Below are 15,000 nucleotides of genomic sequence, written 5' to 3' on the forward strand. Positions count from 1 at the left end.
CAGCTGAACAGCATGGGGGGGCACATTACAGAACGTCTGATGAAAAGACAGGTGTGTGTGTGTGTGTGTGTGTGTGTGTGTGTGTGTGTGTGTGTGTGTGTGCGTGCGTGCGTGCATGCTGTGCGTTGCGTGCAGCACAGATACTTATGTTAAGAGAGACAGAGAAAAGAAGCATAAAAAAGAGTGAAACAGAGGAAAAGAGAGAGGAGATAGAGAGGACTGAGAGAAGAGAGAGTGTATGAAGAACATACAAGCATAGAAAGAGAGAGAATCAAATAGAAAGAGAGAGAGAGCGAGAGGGAGATTGAGAGAAAGAGATGATGGAGAGGAAGGGAGAAGGAATGAACAACATACACGCATAGAAAGATGATAGATTCAAATAAAGAGAGAGAGAGTGAGAAAGAGAGAGTGAGAGAGAGAGCGGTGACGGGGTGGAAGAGAGATAGAGATGATTGAGAGAGAGAGATGATGGAGAGGGAAGGGAGAAGAAATGAAGAACAATACATGCATAGAAAGAGATAGAATCAAATACAGAGAGAGAGAGTGATAGAGAGAGAAGTGAGTAAGAGAGAGAGAGATGAGAGGATGGACAGAGAGAGAGAGAGGGACTGAAAGATAGAGAGATTATTGAGAGGAAGAGAGAGATGATGGAGAGAAGAGAGAGAGAGATGACGAAGAGGAAGAGAGAGAGAGAGATGATGGAGAGGAAGAGAGAGAGATGATGGAGAGGAAGAGAGAGAGAGAGATGATGGAGAGGAAGAGAGAGAGAGAGATGATGGAGAGGAAGAGAGAGAGAGAGATGTTGGAGAGGAAGAGAGAGAGAGATGATGGAGAGAAGAGAGAGAGAGATGATGGAGAGGAAGAGAGAGAGAGATGATGGAGAGGAAGAGAGAGAGAGAGATGATAGAAAGGTAGAGAGAAGGAGAGAAGTGCATAAGGCAGTATTGTCTCTGTCTTCCCGGGCAGATGGTTCCCTGCTAGCACTCAAAGTCATTTGTGAAACAGCGGATAGTGATAATTACACCAAGCCAGCTCATTGATACACCACACACACACACACACACAACACATAAACACACACACACACACACACACATAAACACTCACTCACTCGCTCTCTGTCTTTCCATCTCTGCCTAAGAGGGCTACTCTCTCATCTGTAAACACAAGCAGACATTTGGTGGGACATGAAACGCATCTTGATGTCCTTCCAAATGAATTTCAGTCCAGTTATGCATCAAACAATGAAGAGGCTAATTAGTCAATCATCCAATCAATCCAGCTGTTTGTCCATCTATCCATCCATCAATCAACAATCAATTTGTCAAAATGCCTTATGAAGTATGTAAGAGTCATTTATATTATATATATATATATATATATATATATATATATATATATATATATATATATATATATATATATATATATATATATACATATATATATATATATCATAAACACAACAAACAAACAAATATTCCCACAATTATGAGCGTGAGAAATATCTCGTGCATATAACATGTTACCGTGAAACAGTCAGTGAAACAGTCAGTCTCGACACAGAGAGCTGGCGAACACCTCCAAGTACAGATTCTTGGGCTCAGAGATAAGAGGAAAGAGAAGATGTGGGGAGATTCGGGTGAAAGGGTGTGTGCAGTGAAGTGTCTCGCAGAGACGGATGTGTCTCCAGAGCCCTCTGCACTGATTAGTGAGACTGTGAGACTGCTGGTGTGGAGGAGAGGGATGGGCTCTGAGCGGATCAGTCCCCCTGAGACGTCTCATCATTCAGTGGCACTTATCCACTCACTCACTCATCTACTCTCACTCACTCACTTATCCACTCATTCACTCACTCACTCATGTCACTCACTCACTCATCCACTCACTCACTCACTCATCTCACTCACTCACTCATCCACTCACTCACTCACTCACTCACTCACTCACTCACTCATTCACTCACTCATCCACTCACTCACTCACTTACTCATCTCACTCACTCACTCATCCACTCACTCACTCACTCATCCACTCACTCATCCACTCACTCACTCACTCATCCACTCACTCACTCATCTACTCACTCACTCATCCATCCACTCACTCACTCATCCACTCACTCACTCACTCATCTCACTCACTCACTCATCCACTCACTCACTCACTCACTCACTCACTCACTCACTCACTCACTCACTTACTCATCCACTCACTCACTCACTCACTCATCTCACTCACTCATCCACTCACTCATCCACTCACTCACTCATCCACTCACTCACTCACTCATCCACTCACTCACTCATCCTCTCACTCACTCACTCATCTCCTCACTCACTCACTCACTCATCCACTCACTCACTCATCTACTCACTCACTCATCCACTCGCTCACTCACTCATCCACTCACTCACTCACTCATCCACTCACTCACTCACTCACTTACTCATCTTCTCACTCACTCATTCACTCACTCACTCACTCATCTTCTCACTCACTCACTTACTCACTCACTCACTCACTCATCCTCTCATCAACTAATTTACTCACTCACTCATCTACTCATCCACTCACTTACTCACTCACTCTCTTATCTACTCACTCATGTATCCACACTTAAAATTCCCTTGGGATAAATAAAGCATCCACCTATCTATCTATCTCACTCATGTCCTCACTCACTCACTCACTCACTAGCTTACACACCTCCTCACTCACTCAGGCAGTCAGACCTGATACAACCGTAGGTGTATCTTTAATAACTTGAGTTTCAATTTCTTTCTATCTATCTAACTGTCCATCCACCCATCCATTTATTGAAGTCTACTGATCTTCTGTTTGACTCACTCTCTGCCTCTATTTTTAGTTTCTTGCACTCTCACTCTTTCTCTTTCTCTTCATCTGTCGCACATCACTTCATCTCTTTTTTCCCATCTTCTGTCTCTCTTAGACTCTTAGACGCACACACACACACACACACACACACACACACACACACACACACACACACACACACACACACACACACACACACACACACACACACGCCTGTATAAACACAGGCTCCCACACGTACTTTGCATCCATATCATCTTCTCTCACCAAAAGACTCATTTTTTTTCCTTTCCTCTATAACTGACATATATTTTCCCCATCTCTTCCTCTACCTCATGCTGTTTTCTGTCTCTCACCCCCCCCACCCGTCCCCTCCCTCAACGTAGGCAGGTATTTATGGCAAGACTTCAAATACAGAACCCTCAAACTGTAGTCACAAAGCACTGAACGCCACAGGTGACGGGTATTGTGTGTCCCCTTCCTCGCACACACTCATCCAATCTATCACGCCACATATACATACGTACACACACGTACCCACGCACACATCAACACACAAACGCAAAAGACGTATTTCCTTTCAAGCCCATTCCTCTAAAACTGAAATTAAATCCCGCTTCATGGTTTTTTTATAACTTGCTGTAATTGTCTGTATGTGTGTGTTGGTCTAAATCTATGCATCAGTGCACACACTGACGGTGTGTGAGAGTGTGTGCATGTGTCTCTCATTTCCTTACATTCCTCTAGCTGTCTACTGTCTTTTATTTCTCCTTGCGATGTACAAAACAACATCCTATTTATTATACACACACATTTCTCTCGACGACAAGAGGAGGCCCTGCGCACGGCAAACTCAGCCGTTCAAGCGTCCCCTGCCATATCAGCTGTCAGCTCTTTTTTCTGCAAACACAACAATTTCTCGCTCCAGGAGATCCACAGGCATTCCTCTCTTTTAATAAATCTGTTGTTGGTGTCCAATTTTTAATAATTTAAAATGCCTTCCAGCTGGCAACATTACGGCTAGCACCCAGGAGATAAAGACGCGGGTCTACACAAATGAAAACAGACACAAAGGCATACATACAGGCACACACTCACACATCACACACACAGACACACACACACACATAAGGTGATACGCACACAATGTGCTCACATATATACACAGATAACACATGCTTCCTCACCACCTCCCCCAACCACACACACACACACACGCACACACACACACACACACACACACACACACACACACACACACACACACACACACACACACACACACACACACACACACACACACACACACACACACACACACACACACACACACACACACACACACACACACACACACACACACACACACACACACACACACACACACACACACACACAGTCCTTTGTTTAGCTCAGCAATATACTATAGTCCTCTCACACAATACAGAGACAACAGGCAGGTTCAAGCATTGAAACACAGTACCAGAGCGCGTGCACACACATAAATCACACTCTATTGTTTGCTGTGTTTCTCTCCCTGTAATGCCTTTTCAATAGCCCGGCTTTTATAAGGCGCAGAGAATGGATACAGATATCACATTTACATACACAGTGTGGATGTGTGTGCACAAGTGTGTGTGTGTGTGTGTGTGTGTGTGTGTGTGTGTGTGTGTGTGTTTGTGCATGCCTTCTTATCCTGTATAATCGTGTGTGTGTGTGTGTGTGTGTATTTGTGTGTTTACACACACACACGTGTAGACATATACCCATGTATGTGTGTAACATGTCCGTGTGGGTCAGTGGAGTGACGGTAACGAGTGATCAGGGTGAGCAGAGGGCAGAAAAGGGATTTTAATATGAGGTGACACAGCTTTACTGTAAGAGCAGTGCTGTGGTGACAGCCAGCACATCACACACACACTCACAAGCACACGCACACACACACACACACACACACACAAACACATACCCCAGGGACAACATAACAGGCACACTGACAACCCCACAGCCAACTAGGCCAGCCTTCCCACTGGGCAGGAAGGTGAAGGTGCATATCCGTGTGTGTGTGTGTGTGTGTGTGTGTGTGTGTGTGTGTGTGTGTGTGTGCGTGCGTGCGCGTGTGGGTCGCTCTGTGTGAGTCTGTTTGTGTACAAAGGTTGGGGGTGTTTGTGTGTGTGTGTGTGTGTGTGTGTGTGTGTGTGTGTGTGTGTGTGTTTGTGTGTGTGTGTGTGTGTGTGTATTTGTGTGTGTGTGTGTGTGTGTGTTTGTGTGTGTGTGTGTGTGTGTGTGTGTGTGTGTGTGTGTGTGTGTGTGTGTGTGTGTGTGTGTGTGTGTGTGTGTGTGTGTGTTGCGCTGTGTGAGTCTGTGTGTGTGCCAAGGTTGGGGCTGTTTGTGTGTGTCTGTGTGCAGGAGTAGAGTAGTGATAGAGCTGAGTATTGAAAGGGCATACTGTTGAACGACAAAACTTGATTTGAAAATGGAAATTATTCTGCAGAAACCCAATATATATTTGCCAATTGTATAACTCACTCATGTAAGAAGTGTCTCACGCTCAACCCTTCTAAAAGAAGACTCGTAACTCCACACATAATTGCCGTACTGCTGCCAAAGATTCAAGCAACAGAACATTCCTGTTCATGACTCTTGATTAGATCAGGGGGAACAAAAAGTATACTCTTCTCTTCATGACATTTTCATGACCTCTGTTTGTCACACACTAAGCTTTATCTAACTCTGCGTGTTCACCTCAGGAAATGCACTTCAAGGATGGGAGCTGAGGGAAAGGTACCCAAAAGAGTATCAGTTTTACTCAAGCTTGAGTTTCACGCCACTGAGCCGCAGCGGACCTAGCCTTGCTTCGATGTACGAATCCTTTAAGAACACTCAGAGGATAACAGAGTGGCTGAGTTCCTCCCAAGCTGTCTGCCTTTTGGACACTACAGTGTGAAGTATATGTGAGGTTTGTTGTTGTTGTTTGCTTTGGAGTGACAGCTAGAATGAAGTGACTTCACACCTTTATGTGTAAGCACTCTCTGGGCCACCCAATGGTAAACACAGCATCTCAAAACACACACACAAACACAAACTTGCACATTCCCAAACTCACACATATGCAGCCTAGGTGGTCAGCAGCTGCACACACACACCCACACACATGCACACACATGACCTTCTCTCTGGCAATTGGTTCCTATTTAGTCAACTTTGGGGTCTTAAACACACAAACTGTGTGTTCTCCTCCTGCTCTCGATGTCCTGATATTCACAGCAGTGTGTTGACTGAGAGCGGTGTGATCTGAAGGCACAGACAAAAGCCCACCATCCTCTCACCACACAAGTAGCTCATTACCAACACAAACACAGTAAAAGTGACCCGGTATATTAATACACACACACACACACACACACACACACACACACACACACACACACACACACACACACACACACACACATTCTTTCAGCTTGTGAGTTTGATGAGGGATGATGAAGTATGTATGCCTGACATGATGATGAAGACCATTATCATTGTATCAGCTGAAAAAAATTATGTGGTTGGTCCACTGCACATCTGTCTTATTTGAACGGCTGACACACTTTCATGTCTTCTCTTTCAGGCAGTCACACCTCACACGCACTCTCTCTCACACACACGCATACCCTACACAAAGTCCTCTTCTGAAACGTTTTAACTCGGATAGCAAGAAGGCAAAGATTACACTAACTAATTTCGAACAGTTTATTATTTGACACCGGAGATCGTCTCATTAGTTGCATGAGGATTTCAGCGCGGATAAGCTGCGCGTCGGTGCCTTTTGATGATTAGTGATAATTGCTTTAATAACCCAGTTCTACGAGGCATTTTTCTAGGATTTTCAAATCGTTCATGGTTTTTAATGGAAATTATACAAAATATACAATACAGTAGGCTATGGTGCTTCTTCCTTACAACGTAGCCTATAGGCTAGCAATGACCAATTCATTGTAACGGGTTGAAGAACGAAATTCAACACAATTTGAAATTCAGTTTCAATGTCAAAACAGTTGTTCACTCGTCAGCGGATATACTTTGCAATTTACTATGAGTCGTTAATGGTGCATCATAGCATACAACAAAATTGGATGACAAAAATCAGGTCGTAAACTTACCTCGGCGTGGCAGCAAACTATGGCAAGCAGAACAACTAGAGGGAGACTTCGGAACATCTGCACGGAGAAATGGAGAGAGAGACGGAAGACGGAAAGAGCAGGGAAATGGTAGAAAATACATTAGTTGTTGCTTTTCTAAACGACATGTGCAGATATGTTAACAAACCTTTCCGAAGACTCACCATTCTTGATTTAGTTCCCAGTGGGTGCCTGAAGAACAGCGAAGGAGAAAAAGCTGTGCTTCTCGTACAAAGCGGACGGGAGGAATGTGCTTAAAGGAAATTCGAGCAGCGCTCAGGAATCCGTAGGTCGGCGGTCTCTCCCCTCGGTATGACGTGGCCAATAAAAAAAACCCGAGCCGAAGCAACGTTAAAACTATTCAAAATGCCCCAACGTCGACGAGAACCGACTCGACAGCGCCACGGCCAACCACACAAGACAAGGAAAAAGAAGGTGGTAGGTAGTAGGTCACAGTCTAGGGAATTGCGTTGTTGGCCCGTCGTCCCGAATTATTAATTACTTAGGAGGTAATTTTGTTTCATGGTTCGTTCTTGCATGAATAATAAATCAAGTGCTTAAAAAGTGCTTCCCATATTAATGATAGATTCCCTGTAGTTATCATGCAAAGCTCATTCATCTTAAATGTTAACTCAATCTTCTGAATGATTCAGCTCTATAGATTTTTTCTTGCAGAAAGTTGACTTAGTCTTACCCACACACAGACACACACACACACACAGACACACACACACACACACACACACACACACACACACACACACACACACACACACACACACACACACACACACACACACACACACACACACACACACACACACACACACACACAAACACCCAGAGGCATGAGAACTCAAACATAAACACTTATAGAGAAAATCCATAACCGTTGCAGTTTCACAAATATCAGAATGTCCCACTGGTCCACAGGGCAAAAAGAGGTACCAGTCTTTACTCATAGCATTTTTCTTATGGTCATATGGAAGATGGCCTAATTATAATTGGAAGAACTGTAAGCCTCCTGCATCTCCCCCAGCTACAGCAAGTCCCGAAAGATTGAAGCAATTAAAAAGCGATTAAAAATAATGAAAAACAGTTCCCCCCAACACAGTTAGCATCCAATGTGTCATTTTCCTTTATGAGATAGTCTAAATTCTGAATGTAGATGAGAGGACTGTAAAAGGCTTGTGTGTGTGGGGGGGTGCATTGAAAAATTCTCAAATGCATGTTGAGCGGGACTGATAAAATATAAATGAATCGCAATTCCACCCAGGTGGGCAGCAAACACACAGAGCAAATTAAATTGGCCAACGAGACAAGTTGGATAAACAGTGTTTGTGCTTTTGAAGAAGAAAGAGGACAGGTTTGTTTGGTGTTGACTTTGTTGGGACGTTGAAACATTTCCTCTTCTTTTTTTCCATTTGTTCACAGCGATGTGAGATGCATGGGGGATGCCTCGTACTGTCACTCAAGCGCTGCTGAGGCTGAGTTCCTGAGCTCTTTGGGTAAATGCAGCTACTCATGGTGATGATAATGCTGCTGTCACAATGATGCTACTGCTGAAATGGTAACAGCCAGGGCAAGGAGCCATCTAGACCTTCTCCTCCTTCTGGATGGATGAGGGGAAATCATTGAAGCACCATAGAGTGCGCAGCAGCCATAACCCAGACTGCAGCTCAGCTGAGCAATAGATCAGATACAGATCCGGCCCTGATGTGGCTCACATGTGGCCCTGATGTGGCTCACATGTGGCCTAGATCCGGCCCTGATGTGGCTCACATGTGTTCTAGATCCGGCCCTGATGTGGCTCACATGTGGCCTAGATCCGGCCCTGATGTGGCTCACATGTGGCCCAGATCTGGAGAGGATGAGGCCCAGAGCTGTCTTGCAGCTGGCCCTGTTATTGTGTAGCTGCGCTGTCAGCTGTTACCAGTGAAGAGTGTGGAGCACATACTGTCACAGCACTTTGTTTTGGCTGCAGTGTGATGATGGTGTGAGTGACCATAATGACCGTACCTCTGAGGTCATAAGAAGGTGTCACGCCACAGTCTGAGAACAAAAGGGATTGTTTACCTTTGAAACCAAGGCTTAGTGCTACTTAGAATACTTAGAACATTATTTACGCTTTTGGAATCCTTTTGGTCGGCAAGTGCATAGCAGTTTTAAGGTGTGAGGAACCTTCATAAGCCTCCACGATCCTCTTCAGTTCAAAAGGGGCTCTTCGTATCTCCTTAAGAGTTCTTAATGGCATCTTTATTTCTCTCAGGAATGTGCGGCGGGTTGTGCTCTTCTTGGCAAACAGGCTTCACGCTGTGAGGTGACGAACCGGAAGTAGTTGTGCTGTGTGTAGCAGCGGGGCCTGAGGAGAATGGAGAGGCCCGGGAGAGGTCTTGTGGGTCGTGAGGTGAATTGTGAAAAAAAAACAGCGTGTGTGTGTGCAAGAGTAAGGGGGATACGGAGAGCCTAGAGGGGGGTGAGGTGGAGAATTGTGGTGTTGTGATTCAGAGGGTTTGTTTTCCACAGTCATGTTTTATCTCCCTGGGCCATACCTGAGGTATTATTATTATTATGAGCTAGTGACTCTGGGTTTATGTGTGTGTGTGTCTGGGGGGATTTGTGTTTGTGTGTGTATGCTTGTGTATGCTGTGTCTGGCTGTGGCATTTGTAAAGGACACTACTCTGTACAGCAGACCTGTGTGGTTGATTCGATTTCAGCCACTGTCAGAGAGGCATTACTTCAAATTGGCAGGGCTTTGACTTTTGACCTATAAAGCGAGGAAAAGGTTTTGTGGCATTCTGATGAAGCAGCCAGTCCCTGATGGCAGCTCTCAGAGAGGGAGGTATATGAGTGCAGGTCCAGTGACAATGATATTTGGCAGCCATGCTGGCCATCTTAACAAATTGACAGTCAGTGACCTACCAAGCTACACAGTTCAGCTCTCCCTCATTGGTGCGTTACCCTTACTCTATGGAGCACCAGTAACCACAATACATTATGAAAGATTTGAATCCTACGTACAAGGATGGTATTTGGTATGATATGAATATTTGATTTCTGTATACTAGGATGTGTTTGGTTATAATAAAGATATTTGAATCCTTTATAGGGATGCACAATATTGAAATTTTAGCCGATATCCGATATGCCGATATTTACAAGCTCATTTTGGCCGATTGCCGATGCCGATACCGATATATACACCTCAGCTTTTTAATCATTGAAAAGTCTCTCCTGTAGCCTACTAGAATTAATCTGTTATTATGCTTGGGTATTGCTGTAAATACAGGACATTACAGACTTGATTTGTATCAATTTAGAAATAGACATTCACTCATGAAACCGAAATGGTTTAAAATATGGCAGATTTATTTATATTTTCACGTCACAATTTTCATACTTGAACAGTAGCCTACCTCCTTGAACTTGAACAACTACACTCTGGAAATGCAGCTTGGCTTACTTGGCAAGCTAACGTTGGTAACTGACTTACAGTTCAATAACGTCCCTTCTAGGATTTCTAGACTAATCTATGTAACGTTATTGCCAAGTTAGCTGTATAAATTCCATATATGGAAAAGTAAGCCATGTACCGATAGCGTGGGCTCCTGACATAACGTTTCACATCGCGTCAAATGAGGCATCATCAACTTCACTGGTGTCACATAGCATGCTTGGCTAACTTTGCAAGCTAACCTTAGTTAACTGACTTACAGTTTAATAACGTCCCTTCTAGGATTTCTAGACTAATCTATGTAACGTTATTGCCAAGTTAGCTGTCTTAATTCCATAAATGCAAAAGTGAGCCATGTACAGATAGCGTGGGCTTGTGACATAACGTTTCACATCCCGTGAAATGAGGTATCATCAACTTCTCTGGTGTCACGTAGCATGCACGCTAACAAGCTAGTGTTGTCTAGCTAACTCCGTAACTTATTAACGTCTATTAGCGCGACAGGTAATGTTGTAAAGCGTGGCACGCGGGTGGTCTGCATCTATGCATGCAACCAACGTTATGGCCAAGCTGCATCTCCTCCTCCTTCTCCTGAAAACTTTTCTGACAAATAGGCATTTTGTCATCATCCTCTGATACTGTGAAGTAGGCTACTGCCACACAGCCAACGCTTCGCATGTGCATAATTTACACGTCACCTTATCGGCCAGGTATATCGGCAGACATTTTTTATATCTGCAGATACCGATAATTAAGTTTTGAAGCCGATATCTGCCTTTACCGATGTCTTGCCGATATTATCGTGCATCCCTAATCCTTTATACTAGGATGTGATGAGAATTTGCTTGGTAGTTTTTGTTTAAAACATTGAGAAAAGGGAAGTGGATAGACAAAACAATGAACTGTTCTCAACAACAACCTCTTCACAACAATGACATGTTTGAAAAAGCCACACAAAATAGATCACTACATAAAAGGAAATCTATGAAATTTCTCTCTCTCACACACACACACACATACACACACACACGAACACACACACAGACACACACAGACACACAGACAGAGGGAGTGAGAGAGAGCATAGAGGGAGTCCATGTGGGTGAAAATCAGAGCGAATGAAAGATCTACTGTATTTGTGATGTCTTTTGAAGCCAGACAAACACAAAAGGTCAGATATCACTGATGGCAGAGAATGCAATTATACCCATGAGTCTTTGCATCAGAGGGTGGATATTTCACCATGCTGCTTCTCATCAAATTCTGTGGAAACTGTGCAATCACATTTTTATTTCTTCTGAGGCGAGCTGAATAGAAAAGGTAACTTGGATTGCCTTTTATTATATAAACACAACACAAAATATTGGGGTCGCAAAACAGGGCATTTCAATCTTGACATCTCAGACATTGGAGCTCGTGAAGGTTGTAAAAACAGGTTTTCCCCTGCAAATTCTCTGTATCACTGAACATGAGGATTTTTATTTCAGTTATATACCGTTGGAAAGCCTGTTTAGTTCCCTTTTAAATGGTCCCACATTTGTAAGGAACATGCATTTGTGGGATGAGCATCAGAGCTGAGTATGTGGGTTGCGCCCATGTGCCAGAAAATGTGCCAGAATAAACTGAAACTAAGGAAATTTGTGTTTGGTAGATTATTTCTTTGTTGTAACAGTGCTTCTTGGCAATACGTCTTCTACCGTTGGAAAGCCTGTTTTCTCCCCTTTCAAATGGTGCCAAATACAAATAAATAATCTACCAAACATAAATTTGATTTTAAGTTTATTTGGCACATTATTCATGGGCGCAACCCACATATTCAGCTGTGCTGCTCATCCCACAAATGCATGTTCCTTACAAATGTGGGACCATTTAAAAGGGAACTAAACAGGCTTTCCAACAGTATAAGATGTATTGCCGAGAAGCATTGTTACAACAAAGAAATAATCGACCAAACACAAATTTCCTTACTTTTTGTTCTATGTTTAGAATTATCCTTTTAAAATGGAATACTTGATATTGAGGGAAGTAGTGCTAGCAGTACTAGGAGTAGAAGTAGAAGTGATATAGAAAAGCCCTAAAATGAACATCAGTGGATCAGAATGTAACATTTGGAGCTTAAAGTTTGTAAATGTGATGTATTATTATTATTATTATTATTATTATTATTTTTACTAATAAGTACATCTGAGGTAGGATATTTCCAGATCACTACTGATCATGGCTGGACTCAGCATGAGCACACAGTCGTTAAACACAGATAATTAAGATTGGCAATGACAAAGGTTCTGGACAGCATTCATTAATTAGGAACAAATCAATGTTGGGTGCTGTAATCATAGATGTAATTTCACATTACGGCCACTCTTATTGGACAAATTGCCTGTCAATCATTTTGTCACGCACTGCTCAGCCTACAATTAAATCCCTACTGAGGGATGAGGGAAGGGCTTTTGATAGGGATATGCAGGAAAGGGGTAAAGTGTAATTGTTTTTAACCTCCTCCTCTCAGTTACAGACTACAGACTTTCATAAAAAAACATTTGCAGGGATGCACACCAGAGACAATACTGCCAACAGCTGGATAGAACACCTGGCTAGAACACTTGGCTGTAACATATAGGAATGCTGCTGAGGAATTCTTTAAACGGTCTTAGAACAGTGAGTCAACTTAATCAACCTTACGAAATGTGGATTCCTCTGACACAGAGTGAATCGTGGGTGGCAAGCTAGCCATCATAGCTAGACATCAAGAACTCATATTATTACCAGCACTGATGTCCTTGTGTGTAATAACTAAAAACTAGGGAGTTGACAACTTTTCAGTCAAACCACAGCTCCACAACACAAGACACAAGAAGCTAGCTGATATGTTACCACTAGCCCAAAAGGAAGGGGGCTAGCTCGTCATCTGTCTTGCATCCTTTTATCCCGTTTGCCTGTCACTAACGAGAAAAAGCCAGTCCAAGATTTACTCCTGCCAGTCTCTTGTTGGGTCACTCTTTCTTTCTCTCTAATATCTAGTTTCCTCCGGCAACATTTGAACAACTTCAGACTCTTCGCAACCTCTCCCGCTCAGTCCATACTGAGAATACCGAGCTATTGTTAGCTTCTTCTTCCAGCTAGCTAAAAAGTCTGTCACATAGTTGTTGCTGCGTGATGTGTGCCATACAGCCTTATGCAGTTCCTGAGAGAGGTGTCCTGCATTGGTCCACCAGAGTGACATAGTGTCATAATACTAGGCATTCCTGGTGTGAGGGCAATGTCTATTGCAAGTCAGTGTAACATCAAATCAAAATTATTCTGAAGCTGTTATTTTAAGGTAAAATAGTTTCAAAATGTTGCTGTAGAATGGTGCAGAGCAGAAGGCCTCCAGATGCAGAGAAGGGTTGAGAAGCTCCCTGCTTTAAACCAATCACAGCGTGTCACAGAGAGAGTGAGAGAGAGAGAGGAAGAGAGAGTGAGAGAGAGAGAAAGAGAGATAGAGAGGGAGAGAGATAGAGAGAGAGAAAGAGAGATAGAGAGAGAGAAAGAGAGAAAGAGAGATAGAGAGGAAGAGAGAGGGAGAGAGACAGACAGACAGAAAGTAATCTCATTAGTCAGGCTGAGGCAATGCCCAACAGAGCGGTAGTACACACGCCATCGCCTCTTCACCCTATCCTGAAGTTCAGTGCACCAGAGGCTCTTTATAATGAACTGATAAACAGTGCCTGCCTAACCCTCCACCCCACAGGCCCTATGGCGGAGATTTACTTCCCAAGCCAGATGGTGAAAAACCGTCCGCCGCTAATCATTCTGAGGTCTTTTTTTCCCCGTCTTTTCTTGTCTCTGAAGGGTTTTTTTTACACAAAAAGTGATGGGGCTGATGTACTCGTTTTTAGACAGAAGAAGTTGCAAATATTCGTACACATGAAGAATTTCATACGGTCTTCTAACTTGGTACAGAGAGCTGATGTGCTCGTTTTTAGACAGAAGAAGTTGCACATACTGTATACTGTAAGTACACATGAACAGTTTCATACTGTCTTCTGACTTGGTACAGAAAGCTCAGGAGGCCTGATGTAAACCTGTGCAAACCTTGCAGCATAGTCAGATGTGCCCTTGGCAGGTTTAGCGTTACTGTGCCGTCATGATATCATCAAGCAGATGAGATTTTCATGCAGCTTTATCTATGGCATGCTATACGTGGCTTGAAAAGTGTGTTTTCCAATTTTATTTCCTTTATCTCACACTAATGCTTAATTTGACAATAAAGGTTGATAGACACATTTGAGTGAAAGATTGATAATGACTTGTGGATCAGATACCGGAGTCCTTTCAATTATGATATATCAATTATGTATCAAGACAAAATGTCATGGTGTTCCAGTTAGTAAATCATTGATGTAAAGAACTGTGACAGTATTATGCATTCATTTTTTATATAATGCTTTTTCTATAATACTTCAAGACTGAGGCTGCTACAGCGGCTATTTTCTTCGCTGACTTGCTATCAGGATTTTACATATTGTCTCCTGTTTGACTATCAAATGTATATAAATATA

General features: G+C 43.1%; 1 protein-coding gene across 1 annotated transcript in view; it reads right to left on the reverse strand.

The window, feature by feature from the left end:
• fstl1b (follistatin-like 1b) overlaps positions 1 to 7,301 on the reverse strand; it is a 50,075-nt gene extending 42,774 nt beyond the window's left edge. Inside the window, exons 1-2 of the mRNA XM_080838198.1 lie at positions 7,169 to 7,301; positions 6,987 to 7,043 (exon numbers count right to left, since the gene is read on the reverse strand). Coding sequence (XP_080694324.1) covers positions 6,987 to 7,043; positions 7,169 to 7,171 — 60 coding nt within the window. The 5' untranslated portion in view covers positions 7,172 to 7,301. The remainder of the gene's footprint in view (positions 1 to 6,986; positions 7,044 to 7,168) is intronic.
• Positions 7,302 to 15,000: the final 7,699 nt, after the last annotated feature.

Source organism: Sprattus sprattus (assembly GCF_963457725.1).
Source record: "Sprattus sprattus genome assembly, chromosome: 5".
NCBI lineage: Eukaryota > Metazoa > Chordata > Actinopteri > Clupeiformes > Clupeidae > Sprattus > Sprattus sprattus.